General features: G+C 43.8%; 1 protein-coding gene across 1 annotated transcript in view; it reads left to right on the top strand.

Moving 5' to 3' along the window:
• The window catches only part of LOC126980202 (low-density lipoprotein receptor-like), a 144,109-nt gene that overhangs the window by 78,677 nt on the left and 43,142 nt on the right, over window positions 1-22,290 (top strand). Inside the window, exons 2-5 of the mRNA XM_050829836.1 lie at window positions 16,746-16,865; window positions 17,719-17,847; window positions 18,589-18,734; window positions 19,193-19,276. Coding sequence (XP_050685793.1) covers window positions 16,746-16,865; window positions 17,719-17,847; window positions 18,589-18,734; window positions 19,193-19,276 — 479 coding nt within the window. The remainder of the gene's footprint in view (window positions 1-16,745; window positions 16,866-17,718; window positions 17,848-18,588; window positions 18,735-19,192; window positions 19,277-22,290) is intronic.

Below are 22,290 nucleotides of genomic sequence, written 5' to 3'. Positions count from 1 at the left end.
GAGAGAGAGAGAGAGAGAGAGAGAATGTGAATGCCAGATAGTGAAATGTGGCAATCCGCGACCGTAGATTTTTATGACGCGGTGACATTCTCTCTTACCTGGTGAATAACACATCAAAGAAAAATTAATGTGAAGTAGCTTCTTTTTTATGCAATGAGCAATTATACATTCACGTATTTACATTTTTTGAGTGAGAAAAGATACCAATGAGCCCTTTGTGGTTAATGGAAGAGGAGGAGGAGGAGGAGGAGGAGGAGGAGAAGGAGGAGGGAAGAGAATGGATACGAGAGCTTATTAGTTATATATATATCACCATCTTTCTTTTTATAGTCAACAGCAAAAGTAGTAGTAGTAGTGGTAGTAGTAGTAGTAGTAGTAGTAGTAGTAGTAGTAAAGAGCTTTGTATCTTCCAGGGCTCCTAAATCTCTTTTTGATGACTCAGTTTTTTCCTCTTAATGTAACTCCTCCACATTTTTTCGTCCTCCATTCCATTCCATTCCATCTCTTTTCTACTCCCTTCTCTTACTTCTCTTCCTCTTTGATATCTTGTCTTTTTCATCTCTTCTTCCTTTCTCTCATCTACTCCCCTTCCTTCTTTACCGCCATTCTTTTTTCATTATCTTCATCTCTTATTCCTTTTTCTTCTATAATTCCTCCCTTTTCTTCATTATTTGCTTTATCTTTATCTTCCTTCCTTTCCCTTCTCTATCACTCTCTTCCTTCCACTGTTTCTCTTTATCTTCATCTCTTCTTCCCTTCCCGTATCTTCTTTCCTCCTTTATTTCCTCTATTCTTTCCTTTACACTTCTTTAGCGTTTTTATTTGTTCCATCCTTAACTATCTCTTAATTCATATATTCCATTATTTATCCATGTTTTCTGTATCTTCTTTCTCTTCCCTTCTTTACCTCTTCCCCTTCTCGTTATTTTACTTCTCTCGTATTGTTATTTCAGCTATTTTATCATCCTTTTTTCCTCTTCCACTCTTCGTTACCTCCCCTCGGTCTCTCATCCTCTCCCCCTTTTCCCTTCCTTTTTCTCCTCCCTCCCTTCTTTCACCCCTCTCTTAGGTAGCCTCTTAAGCCCTCATCTGCCCTTCTTTCCCCTCCTTATTCCCCTCTTTACGCCCTCTTTCTCCTCTCCTTATTCTGGTTTCCTCTCACTTGGCTTCCTCTTACTCTCCTCTCACTCTCTCTCCTCTTCTCTCCTCCTCCTCCTCCTCCTCTTCATTGTTGTTTTTTCCTTTGACACATTCACTCACTCACTCACTCACTCATCAAAGCACTTACTCTCTCACTCACTCACTAACTCACTCACTTATTCCCTTTGGTTTAATTTTTCATCATATGCAAGAAAATTAAGTAAAACCAACATATGTAAATTTTTCAAGTCTCCCCTTTAATCTTCGCACGCAGTTCTCGTGTTTCTCTCTCTCTCTCTCTCTCTCTCTCTCTCTCTCGGTCTCGGTCTCGGTTTCCCTCTCGCTCTCGCTCTCTCTCAACTTTACAGTCCCTTTCTTTTGCTTCCTCCCATTCCTCTTTTTCCGCGGTGGGGGGAGGAGGAGGAGGAGGAGGGTAGTTTCAGATCCACTAAGTTACCTTTTCCTAACTTTTCCCAGCCTTTAATTAAACCACACCTGACCTGCAAGGGAAGAGGAGGAGGAGGAGGAGGAGGAGGAGGAGATGAGAACAGAGAGAGCAAAAGAGAGAGGAAGGTAAAGAGTTCAACAGATTAGGAGAGAGGAAAGGGAAGGAAGAGTCAGAGAGGAGAGACAGAGTCGAGAGAGAAGAGAAAAGAAGGGAGGAGAAGGGAAAAGGAAATGAAAGAGAAGAAGAGAGTGGAGGGAAGGGACAATGAAACAAGAGGAAAGGAGAAGATCAGAGAAAGGAAGGGAAGGGAACGGAGAGGAAAGGCGAGAAATAGAAGAAATAAGAAAAGAAAAGAAGAGGAGAGCAAAGAGATGATAAAACAAAAAAAAAAAAGGAAAGGAGAGACAAGAATGGAGAAGAATAGAGACAAGAAAGGCGAAAAGAAGAACAGAAAAGTGGAAGAGGAGAGGAAGAGGAAAGAGAGAACGAAACAACAAGGAAGAATTTAAGGAAGGAAAGGAAAGAAAAGGGATGGAGGTGGTCAGGAAAGCCAGGAAGGGAAGAGAAGGGTTGGGAAGGAAAGGAAAGGGAAGGGAAGGGAAGGGAAGGGAAGGGAAGGCGCACGAAGCAATCTACGACCACTACTTTGTGCACCAAGTTCCTCCCAAAATATAGCTCAGTTTCCCCTTCAGATACGAGTCTTCACGCAGGGCAAACTAATGTAAAAATGTAGTCTTGAGTAAGTAACCTTCTCGGGCATAACTTAACACTTCACAAGCTTAATCTGGCGTGCTTGCTGAGAGAGAGAGAGAGAGAGAGAGAGAGAGAGAGAGAGAGAGAGAGAGAGAGAGAGAGAGAGAGAGAGGGGGGGGGGGTTTAAAAGGAAGATGAATAATTAGTTAGGTCAAGATGTGAGAGATAGAGAGAGAAGGAGAGGGAGTGAGGGAGGGAGGGAGAGGAGATGAAAGGGGAGGAAAGAGAGAGTACACGGAAGGAAGGAAGACGGAGAGGGAAAGGAAATAATGAAGGGAAGAAGAGATAATAAAGGAGAAAGGGAGAGAAAAGGGAGGAGGAAGAGAATAAGGCGAAAAGAAAGACGGAATTGGAGAGAGAGAGAGGGAGGTGAAGGAAGGGAGAGGAGATAAAGGAGAAGAGGAAGAGGGTAAGGAAGGAAGGAAGAAGGGAATGGAGAGAGGGAGAGAAAATGGAGTAAGAGAGAAAATGGAGTTAGTCTGGGATAAAGGAAGAGGAAATTGATGAAGAGAGGAAGGAGGAGGGAAAAGGAGATGAAAGAGGAAGGGAGGGAAAGAGAGGGAGAGGAAGGGTGAAGGAGGAAGAGAGGAGAAAGGGACAGGAAAAGAGAGGAAGGAGAAGGGTAAAGGAGAGAGAGAGAGAGAGAGAGAGAGAGAGAGAGAGAGAGAGAGAGAGAGAGAGAGAGAGAGAGAGAGAGAGAGAGTATAGTAAGAGTCACCAACGAGTCGGATTCTTTATTGATGACTCATAACGGTTATAATATTACTCAATAATCCCCCCGACCTCCTCCTCCTCCTCCTCCTCTTCCTCCTCCTCCTTTTCTTCTCTTCCTCTTCCTTCCCCCCCAAAAAAAATGGAGAGGAATAAGAAAAATGCAAATTAAAAGAACAGGTCAAGGGAAAGAAAGAGAAAGAGGAAAGAAGAAAAGAATAGAAGGGAAAAAGAAAAGAAGGAAGAGAAAGAATGAAGAATAAAGAGCGGAAGAAAGGCAACGAAAGTGAAATTGAAAAAAACAGGAAATGAAAGAAGAGGGAAAAAAGAAAATGGAAGAAGAAAAGAAAGAAAGAAAAAAAATGGAAAGAGGTAATGGTTGCCAAGGAGGAGGAGAAAGTGGCAGAAGAAATGGGAGGAGGAGGGGGAGGAGGAGGAGGAGGAGGAGAAGGAGGAGGAGGAGGAGGAAAAAAGGACAAGTACAAGGAGAGGCCATTTCGTCGTGGAAGGAGGAGGAGAAGAAGAAGAAGAGGAGGAGGAGGAGGAGGAGGAGGAGGTCCCCGTTTCCACTCAATTTCCTTCTCCTCAGTTGTTCTTTCTTGGACACACACACACACACGCACACACACACACACACACACACACACACACACACACACACACACACACACACACACACAATAAGGAAATTAAGCTCTCTCCTCCTCCTCCTCCTCATTTACATTTTTTGCACCCTTGTCATTTCCTCCTCCTCCTCCTCCTCCTCCTCCTCCTCTTGCTCTTCATTCTCCTTCTGCGTCTGCTTTTGATCATATGCTTCCTCTTCACCCTCTTCCTCCTCCTCCTCGTTCTTCTTATCCTCCTCTTCCTCTTCCTCTTCCTCCTCCTCTTCACTTTCCTATCGTATTATGGCTCAGTGTTTCCATGGTCCCCAGATCGACTCCCTGAAGCCTCCACATCCTCTCAGGCATCCCTTTCTCTCTTTCTTTCTTTCTTTCTTTTCTTTCTTTCTTTCATTTTTATTTCCTTCCCTTCTTACCTCTCTCCTTTTTCCCTCCCTTTCTTTCCTATATTTTTATTTCCCTCCTCTGGTTTTTTTCCTCCATTTCTTTCCTCCAGATTTATTTCCCTCCTTTTCTCTCTCCGTTTTTCCCTCCCTTTCTTTCTCTCGTTTTTATTTCCTTCCTTTCCTCTCTCCGTTTTTCCCTCCCTTTATTTCTCTCATTTTTATTTTCCTTCTTCCCTCTCCTTTTTTCTCTCCCTTTCTCGTCCGTTCTTTTCTACTTTCCTTCCTTTCCATTTTTTTCTCCCTTCGTTGCGTCTATTTCCTCCTTATTCCCTCTTTATCAAATTTTCCATTCTTCCTTCCCTTCCTCCCTCTCTTCCTTCCCTTCCTCCCTTTCTTCCTTTCTTTCAACCCCTCCCTCTCTCTTCCCTTCTCCCTTATCCCTCCATCTTCTCTTTCTCCCTTCCCACTTAACGCACCCTCAACCCTTTTCCTTCTCCCTTCCTCTCCTTCTTCCCCTTCCTCTCCCTTCCTCCCTCCTCCCCTCTTTCTCTCCCTTCTCCAGACTCGGTTACTTACCTCCAAAGGAATCTTGGAAAGGAGCAAAAAGAGCGAAGTAAGGCGCATATTGGAGAGAGAGAGAGAGAGAGAGAGAGAGAGAGAGAGAGAGAGAGAGAGAGAGAGAGAGAGAGAGAGAGAGAGAAGGTTAGGAGGAAGGATGGAAATGATATACGTGGGAGGGAAGAGAATTATGAAGAGCTGGAGAGAAAGGGGAAGGAAGGGAGGGGAAGGGGAGGGAAGGGAGAGGGAGAATATTTGAGGGGATGAGAAGAGGAAGGATCAGAGGAGAAGGAAAAGGTGAATGAAGGGAGAGAAATAGGAAGGAAGGGAGAGAGAGGGGAGTAGAGGGGAAGGGAAGGAAGGGAGAGAGAGGTAAATAAAGGGAGAGAATGTAACAGAGAAAGAGAAGGGAGGAAAAGGCGGAAGGGAAAGGGAGAAAGGGGAATGAAGGAAGGAGAAGAAAGAGAGGAAGAGGGGAATAGGGAGTCAATGAGAGAGAGAGAGAGAGAGAGAGAGAGAGAGAGAGAGAGAGAGAGAGAGAGAGAGGCGGTGAATGATGAAAGGGAGTGAGGGAGAAAGATACCACAAACTTATATTTATGAGTCGCTATGAAGGCGTGACAGTTTGATGGAGGAGGAGGAGGAGGAGGAGGAAGAGGAGGAGGAAATGGAGGAGGAAGAGGAGGAGGAGAAGGAGGAGGAGGAGGAGGACTACGATGTGGATGAGTGGACACGATTTCGCAAACACACACACGAGAGAGAGAGAGAGAGAGAGAGAGAGAGAGAGAGAGAGAGAGAGAGAGAGAGAGAGAGAGAGAGAGAGAGAGAGAGAGAGAGAGACAAACTATAGAACACGGAGGACACGGACAGGCAATCAGTGGAAAGTCGATAGACAGACAGACACACACACACACACACACACACACACACACACACACACACACACACACACACACACACACACACACACACACAGAGTCAGTGAACTTCACATAAATCGAGGTAATAGAACATGAAAGGAGAGAGAGAGAGAGAGAGAGAGAGAGAGAGAGAGAGAGAGAGAGAGAGAGAGAGAGAGAGAGAGAGAGAGAGAGAGCAAAATTCGATAGCAAAAATAGAATTCCACAAATGCGAGAGAGAGAGAGAGAGAGAGAGAGAGAGAGAGAGAGAGAGAGAGAGAGAGAGAGAGAGAGAGAGAGAGAGAGAGAGATGAGAAATGGAGATAAAATAAAATGAAAAATTGGTAGAGATTGTTTCAAATTGAGAGGAAAAGAGACACGAGGGGAGAGAAATTAGAGGAGGGAGAGAGAGCGAGGAGGAAAAGGAAGGAGGGAGGGAGAGAGAATGTTTTTGGAAGTCGAAGGAATGGAAGGAAATGTGAATCGTCGACCAAGTTAATCCATTCAATAGTTTTGTGATTAGCCAGTCTCTCTCTCTCTCTCTCTCTCTCTCTCTCTCTCTCGTTCATTTTCTCTTCTTCATCTTCATTTTCGAGTCTTTCTTTTCCTCCTCCTCCTCTTCCTCCTCCTCCTCCTCCTCCTCCTCCTCCTCTTTACGGTCTACAGCATTTATAATAATTTTTCCCCTTTGGCTTTTAGTTCTCCTCCTCCTCCTCCTCCTCCTCCTCCTCATCCTCCTCTTCCTCCTCCTCTTCCTCCATCTCTTCCTTCGTCTTATGTCTTTTTTTCTCCTTTTTTTATTTTATTTTTGTCCACTTCAATCATCTCCTCTGAGCCTCCTTTTTCTTCTTCTTTTCCTTCCTCCTCCTCAATTATTCTCCTCCTCCGCTATTTCATCTCCTTCCTGCATCTCCTTGTCTCTCCTGATCCGCTTATGTATGTGTTTGCCTCCTCCTCCTCCTCCTCCTCCTCCTCCTCTTCTTTTCAGTTATCTCTCTCTCTCTCTCTCTCTCTCTTTGATTTTTAGGTTATGAGTGTGTTTCTTCCTCCTATTCCTCCTCTGGTGCATCCCTGGCGACGAGGAGGAGGAGGAGGAGGAGGAGGAGGAGTTTTCCCTCGCGCTTCAAAATCCTTTCGCGTCGTAGCAAACCAGAGGAGGATCGTAGACCGCACTTCCCTCGCCCTCTTTACGACGCCTCCCGGGACTTGCCATGAATAATTTAGTCTCTCTTTACTCTCTCTTTGTGCCGCTCCTCCGCCCGTGGTACTCTCCCCTGGTTCCTTTCCTCCTCTGCAGCGTAGCGGAAGGAAATGCACGAGGGGAAGGAAAGGGAGGGAGAGATGTGGACGGCAGGTGGCTGTGTGTGTCTGTCTCGACTCTGTGTGGTTTTTCTATCCTACCTGTTGTTTTGGATGCGTAGGAAGCTTCTCTGGCTCTCAGGGGATGTGGGGAGGCTCTCTCTAGGCGCTGAAGAGGGTTGGAGAAAGGGGTGAGTGAGGGTAATGGTGTACAGAGAGGTCATCACAGTGTGTCTCGACTCTGTGGGGTTTTTCTTTCCTACCTGTTGTTTTGGATGCGTAGGAAGCTTCTCTGGCTCTCAGGGGATGTGGGGAGGCTCTCTCTAGGCGCTGAAGAGGGTTGGAGAAAGGGGTGAGTGAGGGTAATGGTGTACAGAGAGGTCATCACAGTGTGTCTCGACTCTGTGTGGTGTTTCTTTCCTACCTGTTGTTTTGGATGCGTAGGAAGCTTCTCTGGCTCTCAGGGGGTGTGGGGAGGCTCTCTCTAGGCGCTGAAGAGGGTTGGAGAAAGGGGTGAGTGAGGGTAATGGTGTAGTGAGAGGGTTATCTCGATGTTCGTGTGTTGGTGGTTGCTCCGTTATGTTTTGGGACGGTCTGGGAGTCGTCTGTCCGCCTCTCAGGGAAAGACGGAAGGCTCTTTTTGGGCCTCTCAGAGGAAGACGGAAGGCTCTTTTTGGGACTCTCAGGGGAAGACGGAAGGCTCTTTTTGGGACTCTCAGGGGAAGACGGAAGGCTCTTTTTGGGACTCTCAGGGGAAGACGGAAGGCTCTTTTTGGGACGGTCTGGGACTCGTCTGTCTGCCTCTCGGGGGAAGACGGAAGGCTCCTCTGGCTCCTAAGAGGGCTCGGGAAAGGGGTGAGGGGCGGTAATGGTGTACGGAGAGGTCATCACAGTGTTTTTGTCTTGTTGGTTGCATCTGGTTGTTGTGGGGGCGTCTGGGGGAGTTGTCTGCCTCGTGTACCATGGAACTCTTTCTTTGGACTTTGGATAGGGGAAAGGGTTCAGTAAGGGTCACGATGTTAAGGCGGCCAAACTCTGAGGCGCCGGAGCATTGCGCGGTATTGCTTCTTTACTTGTGTTGCAGCGGCCGCCTCCTAATCTGCTTTATCTCTCTTTACTATAAGATAACTAATGTTTCTTAATGTATCTAAGGGGTAAGGGAATTCTCTCTCTCTCTCTCTCTCTCTCTCTCTCTCTCTCTCTCTCTCTCTCTCTCTCTCTCTCTCTCTCTCTCTCTCTCTCAGGGTTGTTATTCAGTCCAAATTCGAAGATTTTATCCGCGAGCTTTTCAGGTTTATCTTATTGGTTCGTGTGTGTGTGTGTGTGTGTGTGTGTGTGTGTGTGTGTGTGTGTGAAAGAAGCACTCAGTCTTCCCTCAAAGCACCGGTGTTTTTTTTTTTTTTTTATGATCGCACTCACTCAGCCAGTCTGTTGTTGCTGTTGTTGTTGTTGTTGTTGTTGTCTCATTCATTCTCCCTCTAATCCCTCATCGCAATGCCCCAAAACGTTAATCGGCTCAAGAAATTCACCTCAGGATGCCCTCGTGTGTATTCTATGACAATATATAGATTCCCTTTTTCTTAGATTTTGATAACTAACAAACAGACACACATAGGGACGAAGGCATTGTCACCCTTCTGGCTACACTGACGCGGGTAATAATAATAATGTTGGCACCAATTAACACGACACCTCCTCCTCCTCCTCCTCCTCCTCCTCCTCCTCCTCCTCCTCCACTCTGCATCCCTGCCTCTCGTCTTCCTCCTAATTAGTTCACCCGTCAACAATTGCCATTAATTAATCATAAGGCTCAGAATGCGGCGCCCTTGTCTCGTTCCTCCTCCTCCTCCTCCTCCTCCTCCTCCTCTTCCTCCTCCTCCTCCATTTTTACTTTCCTCATTTTTTCTTTCCATCTTCCCCTTCGCATCCTCCATCTTCCCTCCCTCTTTTTCATTGTTTATTTCTTTCTTCGTATTCTTATTATCCTTTATCCTCTTATCCTTCATGTTTCTCCTTCCTATCTCTCTCTCCTTCTTCCTTCTTCTCTTTTGCTTCCTTTTCCTTCATGTTTCTCCTTCCTATCTCCCTCTCCTTCTTCCTTCTTCTCTTTTTCTTCCTTTTCCTTCATGTTCCTCCTTGCTATCTCCCTCTCCTTCTTCCTTCTTCTCTTTTTCTTCCTTTTCCTTTATGTTTCTCCTTCCTGTCTCTCTCTCCTTCTTCCTTCTTCTCTTTTGCTTCCTTTTCTTTAATTTTGTCAGCCATTTCCTCCTCCTCCTTCTCTTCCACCTTTCCTCTCATCAAAATCCATTCTCTTCCCTCTTTCTTTCCCTCCTTCCTTCCTTCCTTTCTTTCTTCCTTTCTTTCTTTCTTTCTTTCTTCCTTCTATTTTCCTCAATTCTTCTTCGTCTTACCATCCATTTCCTCCACCCCTCCACTTCCCCTCTCCTCAAAGTCCACTTCTCTCCGTCTCTCCTTCCTTCCCTCCCTCTTTCCTCCCTCATTCCTACTCACCACAAGACTCACACGTCTATTCCTTTTTTCTTTCCCTCCCTCTCTCTCTTCCTCCCTCCAGTGTCTCTATTTTTCCTCCTCCTCTCTCTCTCCTCTCTCTCTCTTTCTGTCCTTCACTTCCTCCCTCCATCCTTCCTTCCTTCCTTTCTTTTTTTCTCTCTGTCTGATGCACTCTCGCCTACACTCATGTCTTTCACTCTCTCTCCCTCTCTCTCCCTCCCTCCCTCTCGTTCCCTTCTCCTCCCTTAATATGATTGCCGTTCCTTATGAAGCCGTTCGCGTGCAGGCATTCGTTCTCCTCCTGTTAATGTATTTACTGGAACGTGGTGAGAGAGAGAGAGAGAGAGAGAGAGAGAGAGAGAGAGAGAGAGAGAGAGTGAGAGTGAGAGAGAGAGAGAAGGGGGGGTAGGGGAGGTTGGTCTATCAGAAAGCAGATGGGACAGCCGGCACCTTTTTGGGGGGGGTTCATGATGTATGTAAATTATATGAAAGTGTAGGCTGGAGGAGGAGGAGGAGGAGGAGGAGGAGGAGGAAGAAGGAGGAGGAGGAGGAAAATAAGAAAAAGAAAAAGAGGAGAAGGAGAAGAAAGAGAAAGTTAAAAAAAGGGAAAGAAAGAGGAGGGGAGGAGGAGAAAAAAAGAAGACATAGGGGGAGGAAGAAGAAAAGAAAGAGAAAGAGCAAGAGGATGGAGAGAGAGAGGAGGAGGAGGAGGAAGAGAAAGAGAAGAAGGAGAAGAGGAAGGGATGAAAGATGAACTAAACGAAACTTGGAGAAGAAAATAATTGATGCTAAAAGAATTGAAGATCAGAGAGAGAGAGAGAGAGAGAGAGAGAGAGAGAGAGAGAACTTAAGGAATTTCAACTTGATGGACGACTTCAGAGGTGGATTTGGAACACAGCTCACATCAACTTAGCTAAACTCCAAGTAAACTCTCTCTCTCTCTCTCTCTCTCTCTCTCTCTCTCATCCAAGTCACACCTTCCTTCACTTTTATTCAATGTTGGTTAATTCAAATGATGTCGGTCTCTCCATTTTCCCTCTCCCCTTCCGTACGTGATGAAGGGGAAGGGACAGGAGGAGAAGGTAGGGAGGATGGGGAGATAGGTATGAAGGCGGAGAGGTAGGAGAGGGGTAAGGATGGGGTGAAGGGGAGGTGCGATTGGGGAGATAAAGGAGAGAAAAGGAAAGGATGGAGAGAGGCGGAGGAGGGAAGAAGAAGGAACGGAGGAAAAAGCGTTTGGAGAGTGGGAGAAGATGTGATGAGGATGCAAATGAAAGCCGGAGTAAAGATAATAGAAGATGATGAAGGTAGAAAGAGAAGGATAGGTGAAGGAAGGAGAGAAGAAAGAATATGGAAAGTAGAATGACATAGAAAGAGGAAGAGAATTATAATGCTATGTGAACTTAATTGATTATATTGCACTAATAAAAAAGTAAATAGAACAGACGAAGGGAAAGAAATAAGGAGAGAGAAGGAAAGAAGTAGGAAATAGAAACAGAGAAAGGGCAACGAGAGTAAAATAGATTAACGAAGAGCAAGAAAAGGAAGGAAACGCGGGAGGGGTAGAGAAGGAACACACATACAAAATAAAGAAGAGAAAAGGAACAGCAATATTGAAGAAGGGAGAAGAGATAAAAAAAATGGAGGTTGAGTTAAATGAATTGAGAAAGTAGAAGGGAAGGGAAATCAAGAGACAAGGCAAGGGAAAAAAAAGATAGAAAGGGGAAAATGAGGTATTAGAGAAAAGAAAGGAAAGGAGAGGAAGAAAAATAAATGAAATGAAAAGAATAAAAAGAGAAAACTGAGGTATTGGAGAAAAGAAAGGAAAAGAGAGGAAGAAAAAAAGATGGAAAATAAGAAAAATAAATTAAGAAAGAAGCGAAAAAGAATATAAAAAAGATAAAACTGAGGCATTGGAGAAGAGAAAGGAAAAGAAAGGAAGAAAATATGGAAAATATGAAAAATAAATGAGAGAGAAAACTGAGGTATTGGTGAATAGAAAGGAAAAGAAAGGAGGAAAAAAGTGGAAAATAAGAAAAATAAATGAACAAAGAAGAGCAAAAGAGTAAAAAAAAGAGAGAAAACTGAGGTATTGGAGAAAAGAAAAGAAAAGAAAGGAAGAAAATATGGAAAATATGAAAAATAAATGAGAGAGAAAACTGAGGTATTGGAGAATAGAAAGGAAAAGAAAGGAAGAAAAAAGTGGAAAATAAGAAAAATAAATGAACAAAGAAGAGCAAAAGAATAAAAAAAAGAGAGAAAACTGAGGTATTGGAGAAAAAGAGGAAAGGAGGAAGGAAGAATGGAGAGAGGTAGAGGAAGGGGAAGCAGAGGAAAGGGACAAGTTGAGAAAATATAAGAAGAAATTGAAAGTGGAAATCAAAGAAGAAAAAAGAAAAGGAAATGTGAGATAATAGAAAAAGTGAAAGCAAACAAGAATTGAGGTTAAGCAAATAAAAGTGAAATGGGAAGAAAAAGGAGAAGAGGAAGAAAAGGAAAAGGAAATAAGGAAATGGAAGGATGAAATAGAGAAGGAAAAGAAGAAGGAAACGAAGAGGAAATGGAATAAAATGGAGAATAACGAAGGAATGGAAAGAAGAGAAAACGGAGGAAAGGAGAAGGAAAGGGAAATAATTAAAAAATGAATAGGAGAAGTAGAGAAGAATGAGGGAAGGGAAGGAAAAGAAGAGGAAAAGGAGAAGGAAGCAATAAATAAATGAAAGAGAGAAATAAAGGATGAAGGAAAGGAAGGAAAAGAGGAGAAAATGAAGGAAATGGGAGAAATTGAGAGAAGTGAAGGAAAATAATGAAAGAAGAGAAAAATAGGAAAAGAGAAGTAGAGAAAAATGAAAGAGAGGAAGAAAAAGAAGAGAAAAAGAGATGAAAAGGAAAAAGAATAATAGAAAAATGTTGCCAATGTCGATTTTGCAGCCGTTTTGATGCATTGCCTTTCTCTCTCTCTCTCTTATTGGTGTGAAAGGTCGGGAAAGGTCACGCAGAGAGAGTGAGAGAGAGAGAGAGAGAGAGAGAGAGAGAGAGAGAGAGAGAGAGAGAGAGAATTGAGTCGGTCAGTGTGCGGTGCAGGATGTGTGAAAAAGAGAGAGAAAGAAAGAAAAGAAAGAAAAAGAAAAAAATAGGAAAAAAAACGAGAATAAAGAAAAGATAAAAAATGACCTAAAAATGAAAAGCCAGAGAGAGAGAGAGAGAGAGAGAGAGAGGGGGGGGGGGTGCGATTCCCTGGTTGGCCGTGGATCTATCGCCGAGGAAGGAAGGGAAAGGAAGCGAAGGAAATCTATGAAGTCTCCCCTGGCCCACATTTTGCCGCCGTGTCGCCCCCGAACCGTTTCTCGACTTGTACTGGACACGAACAGCACGAGAGGGAAGGTCAAGGAAGGAGGGAAGGGGAAGGAAAGGAAAGGAGAGGAGAGGAGAGGAGAGGAGAGGAGTGGAATGGAGAGGAGAGGAGAGGAGAGGAAACGAGAGGAGAGGAGAGAGAGGGAGAGAGTGAAGGAGAGATATTATATACAGAGAGGGTTAGTTATTATACACAAAGAGATAGTCAGGAAGAAGGAAAGAACGAATTGAAATTATAAGAATAAGAGAGAGAGAGAGAGAGAGAGAGAGAGAGAGAGAGAGAGAGAGAGAGAGAGAGAGAGAGAGAGAGAGAGAGAGAGAGAGAGAGAGAGACTCATTATTCATTAAAAGACAGTCTGAAAGAAAAAAAGACTAAAGAAAAGACAGACACATACATACACAAAAGGAATAAAAAGAAAGAAAAAAGGAAGGAAGGAAGAGAGGAACAAAAAGGTAGTAAATAGCAGACAAGAAAGAAAGAGAAAAATGACCAAAGAAAAAAGAAAAAAAAAGTCGGGTGATAGAAATATGAACAACAACAACAATAACAACAACAACAACTTCACAACGCCACCGACTGACTGACTGACTGACTGACCGAACGAACGAACGAACGCACACACCCACAAAGGAACAAACTAACAAACAAACAAACCACAACTTTCCATCCCTTCACTCATCCCCAAATCCCCTTCCTGGAAAAAAAAAAAAATTGGGCGGAATATTTAAACGTTTCTCCCTTACATCAAACTTATGGGGGCGGGGGTAGGGAGGAGGAGGGACTGGAGGGGTTAGGGGAGAGGAGGAAGAGCTGGGGGAGAGAGGGGAAGAAGAAGAGGAAAGGGAGATGATTATGGGGAGAGTTGTTGGGAGAAGTGGGGGGAGGAACGAAGGGAAGGGGAGATGAGGGGGTAAGGAAGAAGGGGCGGGGAGGGAGGAGGGACTGGAGGGGTTAGGGATGAGGAGGAAGAGTGGGGGAGAGAGGGGAAGAAGAAGAGTAAAGGGGAGATGATTATGGGGAGGGTTTTTGGGAGAAGTGGGGAGAGTAACGAAGGAAGGGGAGATAAGGGGATAAGGAATGGGGGAGGAGGAGGAGCGAAGGGGAATGGAAGGGGAGGAGAGATAGTGAGGTATTGGGAGTAAAAGAAAGATGTAGAATTGAGAGCATACAGCATATCTACACATTGCTCCGGCGCTCATCTCTGTCACCTTAGCCACTGAAACTGTAAGCAGGAGGAAGCGTTGTTGATGATGATGGTGATAGATGAGGAAGGGAAGGGGAGATGGAGGCGAGGGTAAGGGAAGGGTAACGGTTGGGTATGTAGTTCACGTAGTGGTTGTAGTAGTAGTAGTAGTAGTAGTAGTAGTAGTAGAATTTGGAAGTAGTAGAAAGATTAGAGAAAACGAACACAGAAGAAGATTAAAAGGAGGAGGAAGAGGAGAGGGATGAGGAAAAGATGGAGAAAGGAGATGAGAAAGGAAGAAGAAAAAGTAGAAGAGGAAAGAGAGAAGAATGAGGGCAAAGGGGGAGGTAGGAAGGACAAGGATAAGAAGCAGAATAGAAGAAGAAAGAGAGAGGAGGAGGAAGAGAAGAACAGGGGCAGGAGTCGGGGAAAGGAGGAGGTGTCGTGAGGTCAGGTGGAGTTGGGCTGGGCAGGCTTGGCGTGGATATATGGACCCGACGAACAGGCTAACTTGTTAAAGGAGGGCGAGTAAATCTTGAAGGAGGAGGAAATATATCGTTGCTGGAAAACACATCTGGAAACTGGGGAAGAGTCCATCTCGTGTGTGGGGAGGAAGAAGATGGACGAGGGAAAGAGGAGGAGGAGGGGGAAGAAGAGGAATGAGGGAGAAAAGTACTGAAGGGAATGGAAAGTAAAGAGAAATGGGATGGGTTGAAAAAAAGGAAGTGAGTTGTGGAAAGAAAAAGGAAAAGGAGGAGGAGGAGGAGGAGAGTAGGAAAAGGAATAGGAGAAGTAAGATAAATAGGAAAGGAAAGAAGATTGGGAAGATGAAGGGGAGGAGTAAGAAGAGGAAGAGGAGGAGAATGGGGGAAGAGTTCAAAGTGGAATGAGAAGAACGGGGAGAGAAAAAGAAGAGGAATTGTAGAAATGAATAACAAAAGAGATAAGAAGGAGAAAGAGGGAGAGACAGAAGAAGAATGAGAATAATGATGGTAGGAGAGAGAGGGAGAAGAGGACAAAGAGGAAAAATTAGAGAAAACGAACACAGAAGAAGATTAAAAGGAGGAGGAAAAGATGGAGAAAGTAGATGAGAAAGGGAGGGGGGAGGAAAAAAATAAGAAAAAGTAGAACTGGAAAGAAAGAAGACTGAAGAGGAATAAGGAAAGGGAAAGCAATAAATGATGAAGGCAATGAAGAAAAAAAAAACAATAGCAAGGAAAAGAAGACAAAGAAGGAAGAAGAAGAAGGGGAGGAGAAAACGTCAATGTAGAAGCCTCTGATATATTAAGGTTTTAGGCTCGTTCCCCTTTCCCTCCTCTTCCCCTTCCCCCTTCGTCTTCCTCCATACCAGGTGAAGGAAGGAAGAAGGGAAGGGGAGGTGGGGAGGAGATAGAAGGAGTAAAAAACAATACTTATGGGAGTGCACCATGCAACCCACCTCCTCTTCCTCCTCCTCTTCTCCTCCTCTTCTTAAATGTTTCCAGTTGAGTGAAATGAAGGATGAAAGGGGTGATGAAGGGGAGAGAGGATGAAGGGAATATGAGGTTGGGGGTATGGGAAATGAAAAATGATAATAGATAGATAGATAGATAGATAGATAGACCCATAGAATTATAGTAACCTGACCCCACCAAAATTTATCACGCATCCTCACAAACTTAATAATCCAGCCCCATAAAATAAGTTACCTAACCTAACCTAACCTAATCCCACCATATAAGTAACATAACCAGGCAGCTAAACAACATAGCCCCCTCAAAAGTTACTAACACAGCCCCTAAAACTAAGTAACCTACCCCCTTGAAATGTAATCTAACCAACCCTAACCTAACCTAACCCCACCTTTTATTTAACCTAACCCAGCAGTCGAACAACACAGCCCCCAAAAGTTACGAACACACCCCCATGAACTAAGTAATCCAGACCCATGAAATAAGTAACCTAACCTAACCCAACCCAGCAGTCGAACAACACAGCCCCCTCAAAAGTTACTAACACAGCCCCTTGAACTTAGTAACCCAGCCCCTTTTAATGTAACCTAACCTAACCTAACCTAACTTAACCTAACCTTACCTAACCTAACACAATCTTACATAACCTAACCTAACACAATCTTACATAACCTAACCTAACACAATCTTACATAACCTAACCTAACACAATCTTACATAACCTAACCTAACACAATCTTACATAACCTAACCTAACACAATCAACACAATCTTACATAACCTAACCTAACACAATCTTACATAACCTAACACAATCTAACACAATCTTACATAACTTAACCTAACACAATCTTACATAACCTAACCTAACACAATCTTACATAACCTAACCTAACACAATCTTACATAACCTAACCTAACACAATCTTACATAAGCTAACCTAACACAATCTTACATAACCTAACCTAACACAATCTTACATAACCTAACCTAACACAATCTTACATAACCTAACCTAACACAATCTTACATAACCTAACCTAACACAATCTTACATAACCTAACCTAACACAATCTTACATAACCTAACCTAACACAATCTTACATAACCTAACACAATCTTACATAACCTAACCTAACACAATCTTACATAACCTAACCTAACACAATCTTACATAACCTAACCTAACACAATCTTACATAACCTAACCTAACACAATCTTACATAACCTAACCTAACACAATCTTACATAACCAAACTCAACTAACCTAACCTAACCTTGCCCTACCAAACAGCCTAACCCACCCAGTGACCAAGCACCCCACCCATACCCTATTAATTAAAGCAACATACCCTCCCCCAAATTAGCAATCGAAACCCCACTTAAAATCACACTCCATTCACCCGTTTCTCTCTCTTCTTTGCAGCCAAGCCATGCGACCGTGCGGAACTGAAATGTGGGAGCGGAAAGTGCATCCCTCTGAGGTGGAAGTGTGACGGAGAGGCGGACTGCGATGACGAGAGTGACGAAAACCCTGAGGAGTGCGGTGAGTGTCAAAAGAGATGTGAGGGTGTGTGTGAAGGTGTGAGGGTGTGCGAGGAGAAACTGGAGGGTGTGTAGGTGTGAGGGAAGAAGGTGGGGTGTATGGTATTGTTAACAGAGCCACATAATTGATAAAAAGGAGTTGAGGGAGGAGAGGCAATGAGGAAAAGGTGGAGAAGTGAGATGATGAGAGAGATTGATTGGAATAGGAGGAAGAGGAGTAGGAAGGAAGGAAGGAAGAAGGAAAAGTATAATTGGAAAGAAAGTAAGAAGAATATGGAGGAAAATAAGGCAATGATGAAAAGAAGGAGAAAATAGATGAGAGAGATTGACTGGAATAGAAGGAAGGAAGGAAGGAAAATTAGAACTGGAAAGAAAATAAGAAGAATAAGGAGGAAAATAAGGAAGGGGAAGGAAGAGGGAATGAGGATAAAATGGAGAAAATAGATGAGAGAGATTGGAATAGGAGGAAGAGGAGTATGAATGACAGAAGAAGAATAAAGTAGAATTGAAAAGAAAGTTAAGAACAATAAAGAGGAAAACAAGAGAAGAGGGGAATACAATATGATAAACCCAATGTGGAAAGCAACAACAATAGCGAGGAAAAGAAGATGGAGAAGGAAGAGGACGGGGAGGAAAAGGACGAGAGGAAGAAGGGAAAACATCAACATGGAAGCCTTTGATATATTAAGGTTTTAGGCGTGTTCCCCCTCTCCTTCCCCTTCCCCCTTCCCCCTTCCTCTACACCAATGAATGAATGATGATGAATACTAATGAATGAATACTAATACGACATCAAAAATTTCCGGCATAATTGTAGGACCATAACTAATACTCGCACGGTCTTGGTCTTTCAGCGGGAATTGTGTGTAAAGCAGATGAGTTCACATGTCACAGCGTCGGCAACAAATCCAACTGCATCCCCCTCAACTGGGTGTGTGACATGTCGGCGGACTGCGATGACGGCTCCGACGAGGTCAACTGCAGTAAGTCCGAGTGTCTGTTGCGGGTGGGAGGTTTCGGGGAGCTGGATTTTGCAGGGATAGGTGTTATGAATTTTTTTACTGTGTTGCTGATTTGGGCGGGTTGTGTTGCTAGTTTTGAGGGGTTGTGTTGCTGATAAAGAGAGGTTGTGTTGCTGACTCGAGGGATAGAGGCAAGAGGTGCTGGAATGAGTGAGTTACGGCTTTCCGGTAACAATTCTTCATGCTCTCCAAGAAAACATATCAACGGAAAGGGTGAATCGGGGCAGGATATCATTGCTTAGTGTGTATCAGCAGGTTTCCATGCTTTTTAAGGGTTGGAAAATTCATTGAAGCCTTTGAAGTAACTATTTTCAACTCATTTAACTCATAACCAATTTCTAAGTAACTGTTCCCCTCAACTCCACCCTCTCTTTCCCTTGACTTTCCCGTCCTTTCTTTCCCCTCATCTCCTTTCCGTTCTCTTTTTCTTCACCCTTCCCATCTATCCCATACCCTCATTACCTCCTCTTCCTTCCCATTCCCATCCTTCCCTTCCTCACACCTCCTTCCCTTTCCCATCCTTCCCTTCACCTTCCCATCCTTTACTTCCTCACACCTTTCCCTTTTCTCTCACCCTTCCCATCCTTCCCTTCCTCACATTACCTACTCTCTTCCTTCCCCTGCCCCATTCCCTCCATCTTCTCTCTTCCTCCACCTTCCCATCCTTCCCTTCCCCACCCACATCTTCTCCCCCTCCCTCAGATACCACATGCACATCGGAGCAGTTCACGTGTGCCTCGGGGAAGTGCATCTCCAAGCGTTGGCACTGCGACGGCGACAACGACTGCGGGGAGAATGACATTTCCGATGAAGTCAGCTGCCCCAACAAGACTTGCTCCATCAACCAGGTGGGTGGACAGGGGTGGTGTGGCTCGTGTGGGGGGGTTTGGCAAAGGCTTGGTTCACTGTGACATAATTCAGGGAGTCGTATGTTGGTTTTGTGAAATATAAATGTGAAGGAAATTGTTGGTAGTCCATGTCCTTATATTGTGCAAATGTTAAGTGTTATATATGCAGTGATAGTTAACTCTTCTTCATGTTTTTACTGTGCTTTTTCCCTTTTTTCTGAAATCATCCATAATTCCACAGTTGCAGTTTTCCTTTCATATTTTCAAATTGAAGTTTTAATGTTGTATTCCAAATCTTGATACATTGTTCCACATGTCATATTCAGCAACTGCTATATGTAATTCAAGGTCCAAATAGCTCTTAAAACTTAGCTGCTCAATTGCTTGCAAATATTTCTCGTCATTTTCGCTTGAAGAATTTCCCTGCAGTCAGAAATGCCTTACATGTGATCCAACAGGTTGCTTGTCCAGATGCAACTTGCATTGACAAGAGTCTGATTTGTGACGGCAGTGAAGACTGCACCGATGGATCAGACGAACACGTAAGACAGTTTGCCGAGAAACTAACTGTCGACTAAACCCTCCCCCTCCTCTTTTTTTGTGTGTGTGTTTGCTTTGTCAACATTTTGTCTCCCTTTTTTTCATTATATAGGTGACGTGTGGAGATGGGCATTGCTTGGAGAAAGATTGGATTTGTGATGGGGAAGTGGATTGTCACGACGGGACAGACGAACATGTAAGAGAAGTTTAGCGTCTTGAACCCGTGATCCTGGATAATGATTAAGCGTCGTCACTCCCCCTCTAAGACACCTTCACTATGATTTGTATTGTTCTTGTGAAACATTATCCTTAAACCCTGTATTGTCTCTGAGAGTCACCACCCTCATGGACACCACTTAAATCCTCCCTCCTTCCTCCCATTGTGTCGCTTACTTTCCTCTCTCCCTCCTGGACGGACACAAATACAGACTTACTTAACACTGATAGCTATGGAGCATTTTGCCACGGTAAATTATCACAGAAAAATAAGTGTTGGAGCAAGTCGAGCCTATCATATGCAGAATATTTCTTTGTTACTTACCGTATATTATCGTTCATCATATACTTTTAATGCCGAGCAGACTTGTAACTTACCTCAGCAAGGCAATCTTGGATATGAATTGCCGATATTTCACACAAAAAGACGTCCGCGTTAACTGACGTACCTGAATGGGTCTGATTTTGCATTTGCATTATGTATTTGCATTTTCATGGTTATACCCCTGAGCGAGGGAAATGGAATTGTGGGTTGTTAAGATTTGACCCTCTGAGCTTCTCTTGAGGTAGGATGCTAAAAGACAGAGAACGAATGGGAAGAACTGGAGTCCATACAAGTCACCCCTTCAGTGTCTCGTATACCCATCAACATTCTGGCTTGTTGGAGGATATGCAAGCCTCCAGAGTCTTAGCCTGTGATTCTGGCCTCAATGTCTCATGAATAACAAGAAACGAATGCAAATAATGACTTATCTGAAATCCTTAGAATGCCAGGAAAACATATTTGAAATTAGGATGCAAGAAAAAAAACGAGTGTTCCTCAGGTGCCCAGGAGGTGTGTGTCGCACCTTTCCTGATTGGCCGGCCTCCTCCCTCGCTCTCTTGGAAGTCATCTGTCAATCTCACAAGCTCTTGTGCTCGTGGTTTCTTTATTAGTTGCCTTAGCTCACCTCTTACACAAGATGGACAGTTTGGTGAATGCCTTTAGACTCATCAGTGATAGTATGCAGAACTTAGATAGTGGAAGTGGTAACAGTAGTAGTAGTAGTAGTAGTAGTAGTAGCAGCAACAGCAACAGCACCACCTTCTTTCGTCCTCCAAATGTTCTTACTTAAGAGACAAAGCAATGTTGCAGTTTGTTACTCAAAGTTCCCAACAACTTTGTGGAGCCTGTGTGGTAACAAACTGTTTTACACAAAATGTTTTTCTTTACTTCAACAACATAAAGTCTCTGGAAATGTCCAAACACATTCAGCACCAGCAAATTGATCAGCATAAGTTTTTTCAGTAGGATTTCCACCAGGCTGCCACCAACTTTCCCGTGCCTACGAGGCAAAAAATATATTACGGGCGAAGCGTTCCGCGGTAAACTCTACGGACTCATCCAGCCGCGTTTACATTACTCAGCGGCTCGGTGGACATTGCAAACACCCCGAGTGTATTTCCCAGAACAGACTCATACCACTGTGTGCAGGACACTTCGCTTTATAGGGCTGAATGGATTATATCAGCACTGATTCAATGACTTTTGTTGCAAATGGCAATGATATATACACTACTACGTCATACACATTTTGGAGCTGATTTTTCACTTAAACTTTTCATAATTTCTTTATTTTTGGTTTTGATACTTTTTTATAAACATATTAAGTTTCACAGTAACTGCCAAGTCTATTGGTGCCAGCCATAATTGTCCATCCTGTGTATGAGCCAAGCAAAGGCAAATAATATAAGCATGCGGCACATGAGCACAAGGGACTGACAGACAACCCCCATGACAGCCAGAGAGGAATCCAGCCACTCAGGACAGGTCTAGCCACCCAGGCACCTGAGGAACACTTTGAACAGACTATAGTGACTACTGAGGTGTTTGTGAGGAGCTGTGTTGGTGTGTGTGTGTGTGGGCGGGGTGAGCACACTCCTGGGTGAAGGGGCTGCTGGCGTGCGTCTTGGTGTGAGAGTCAGTTTGTGCTTTTAGCTGCAATGTTAACCCTTGCACTGGGCTTCCATTCTAATTTCTGTAATATATTCTGTTTTATCTAAATAAGCATGTTCCAAAATGTTCAATAAGATTATAAATATAAAAACACTTTATTTAGTGAATGCTGGAATGTTGGGGTAAGGCTTGAGATGAAATAATGCATAACCATTAATCAGTGACTGCACCTCAAGACTGGAGTCAGTTGGAGGGTTGAGCCCCACCACCCCAGGACTCCTGCATGTTGGTGGGTGTTGGTGCTTCTGTGCAAACACTTCATTTTCCTGCATAACTGTGTGGGTTTGAGCTCCTCCGGGTTGCTAGTAGTTCACACACAGCATCCTGTCACTGGTACTTGCCATGGGCCAGTGTGCACTAATATGAAATAACAAATAGTCTAGCTAATAGTTGATAACATCTGGATCTAGATGTTGTGCTCCAAGCCCCCATGGAGGCTTACAATATATGTAATATTTTGTGATGTTTTTTAGCTGAAATATTTTTAAAGATACTTAGCTCATGAAAACCAAATGCCCCCTTTTTTTCTGAGAATCAGTCATCCACAGCAGTTATATATGTTTTGTTAGTCTAGACACTTCCTTTTCCTCAGATCCGTGAACCACTTCAGTTTTCAGTTGCCACACCTCTGCCCTCCTTGCCTTGCCTTGCCTTGCCTTGCCTTGCCTTGCCTTGCCTCACCTTTCCTCCAATTTTTTCTGTGTCAGACACAAGCTGTTTATAGATAATCTGTTTCTGTAGGTGTTCCTCTGAGATGATCCTGTATTACCTCATCACTTTTTGCAATACATCTTCTCAATTTTT

Source organism: Eriocheir sinensis, chromosome 43 (genome assembly GCF_024679095.1).
Source record: "Eriocheir sinensis breed Jianghai 21 chromosome 43, ASM2467909v1, whole genome shotgun sequence".
In the NCBI taxonomy this organism is placed as follows: domain Eukaryota; kingdom Metazoa; phylum Arthropoda; class Malacostraca; order Decapoda; family Varunidae; genus Eriocheir; species Eriocheir sinensis.
This window is presented reverse-complemented; position numbering and strand designations above follow the sequence as displayed.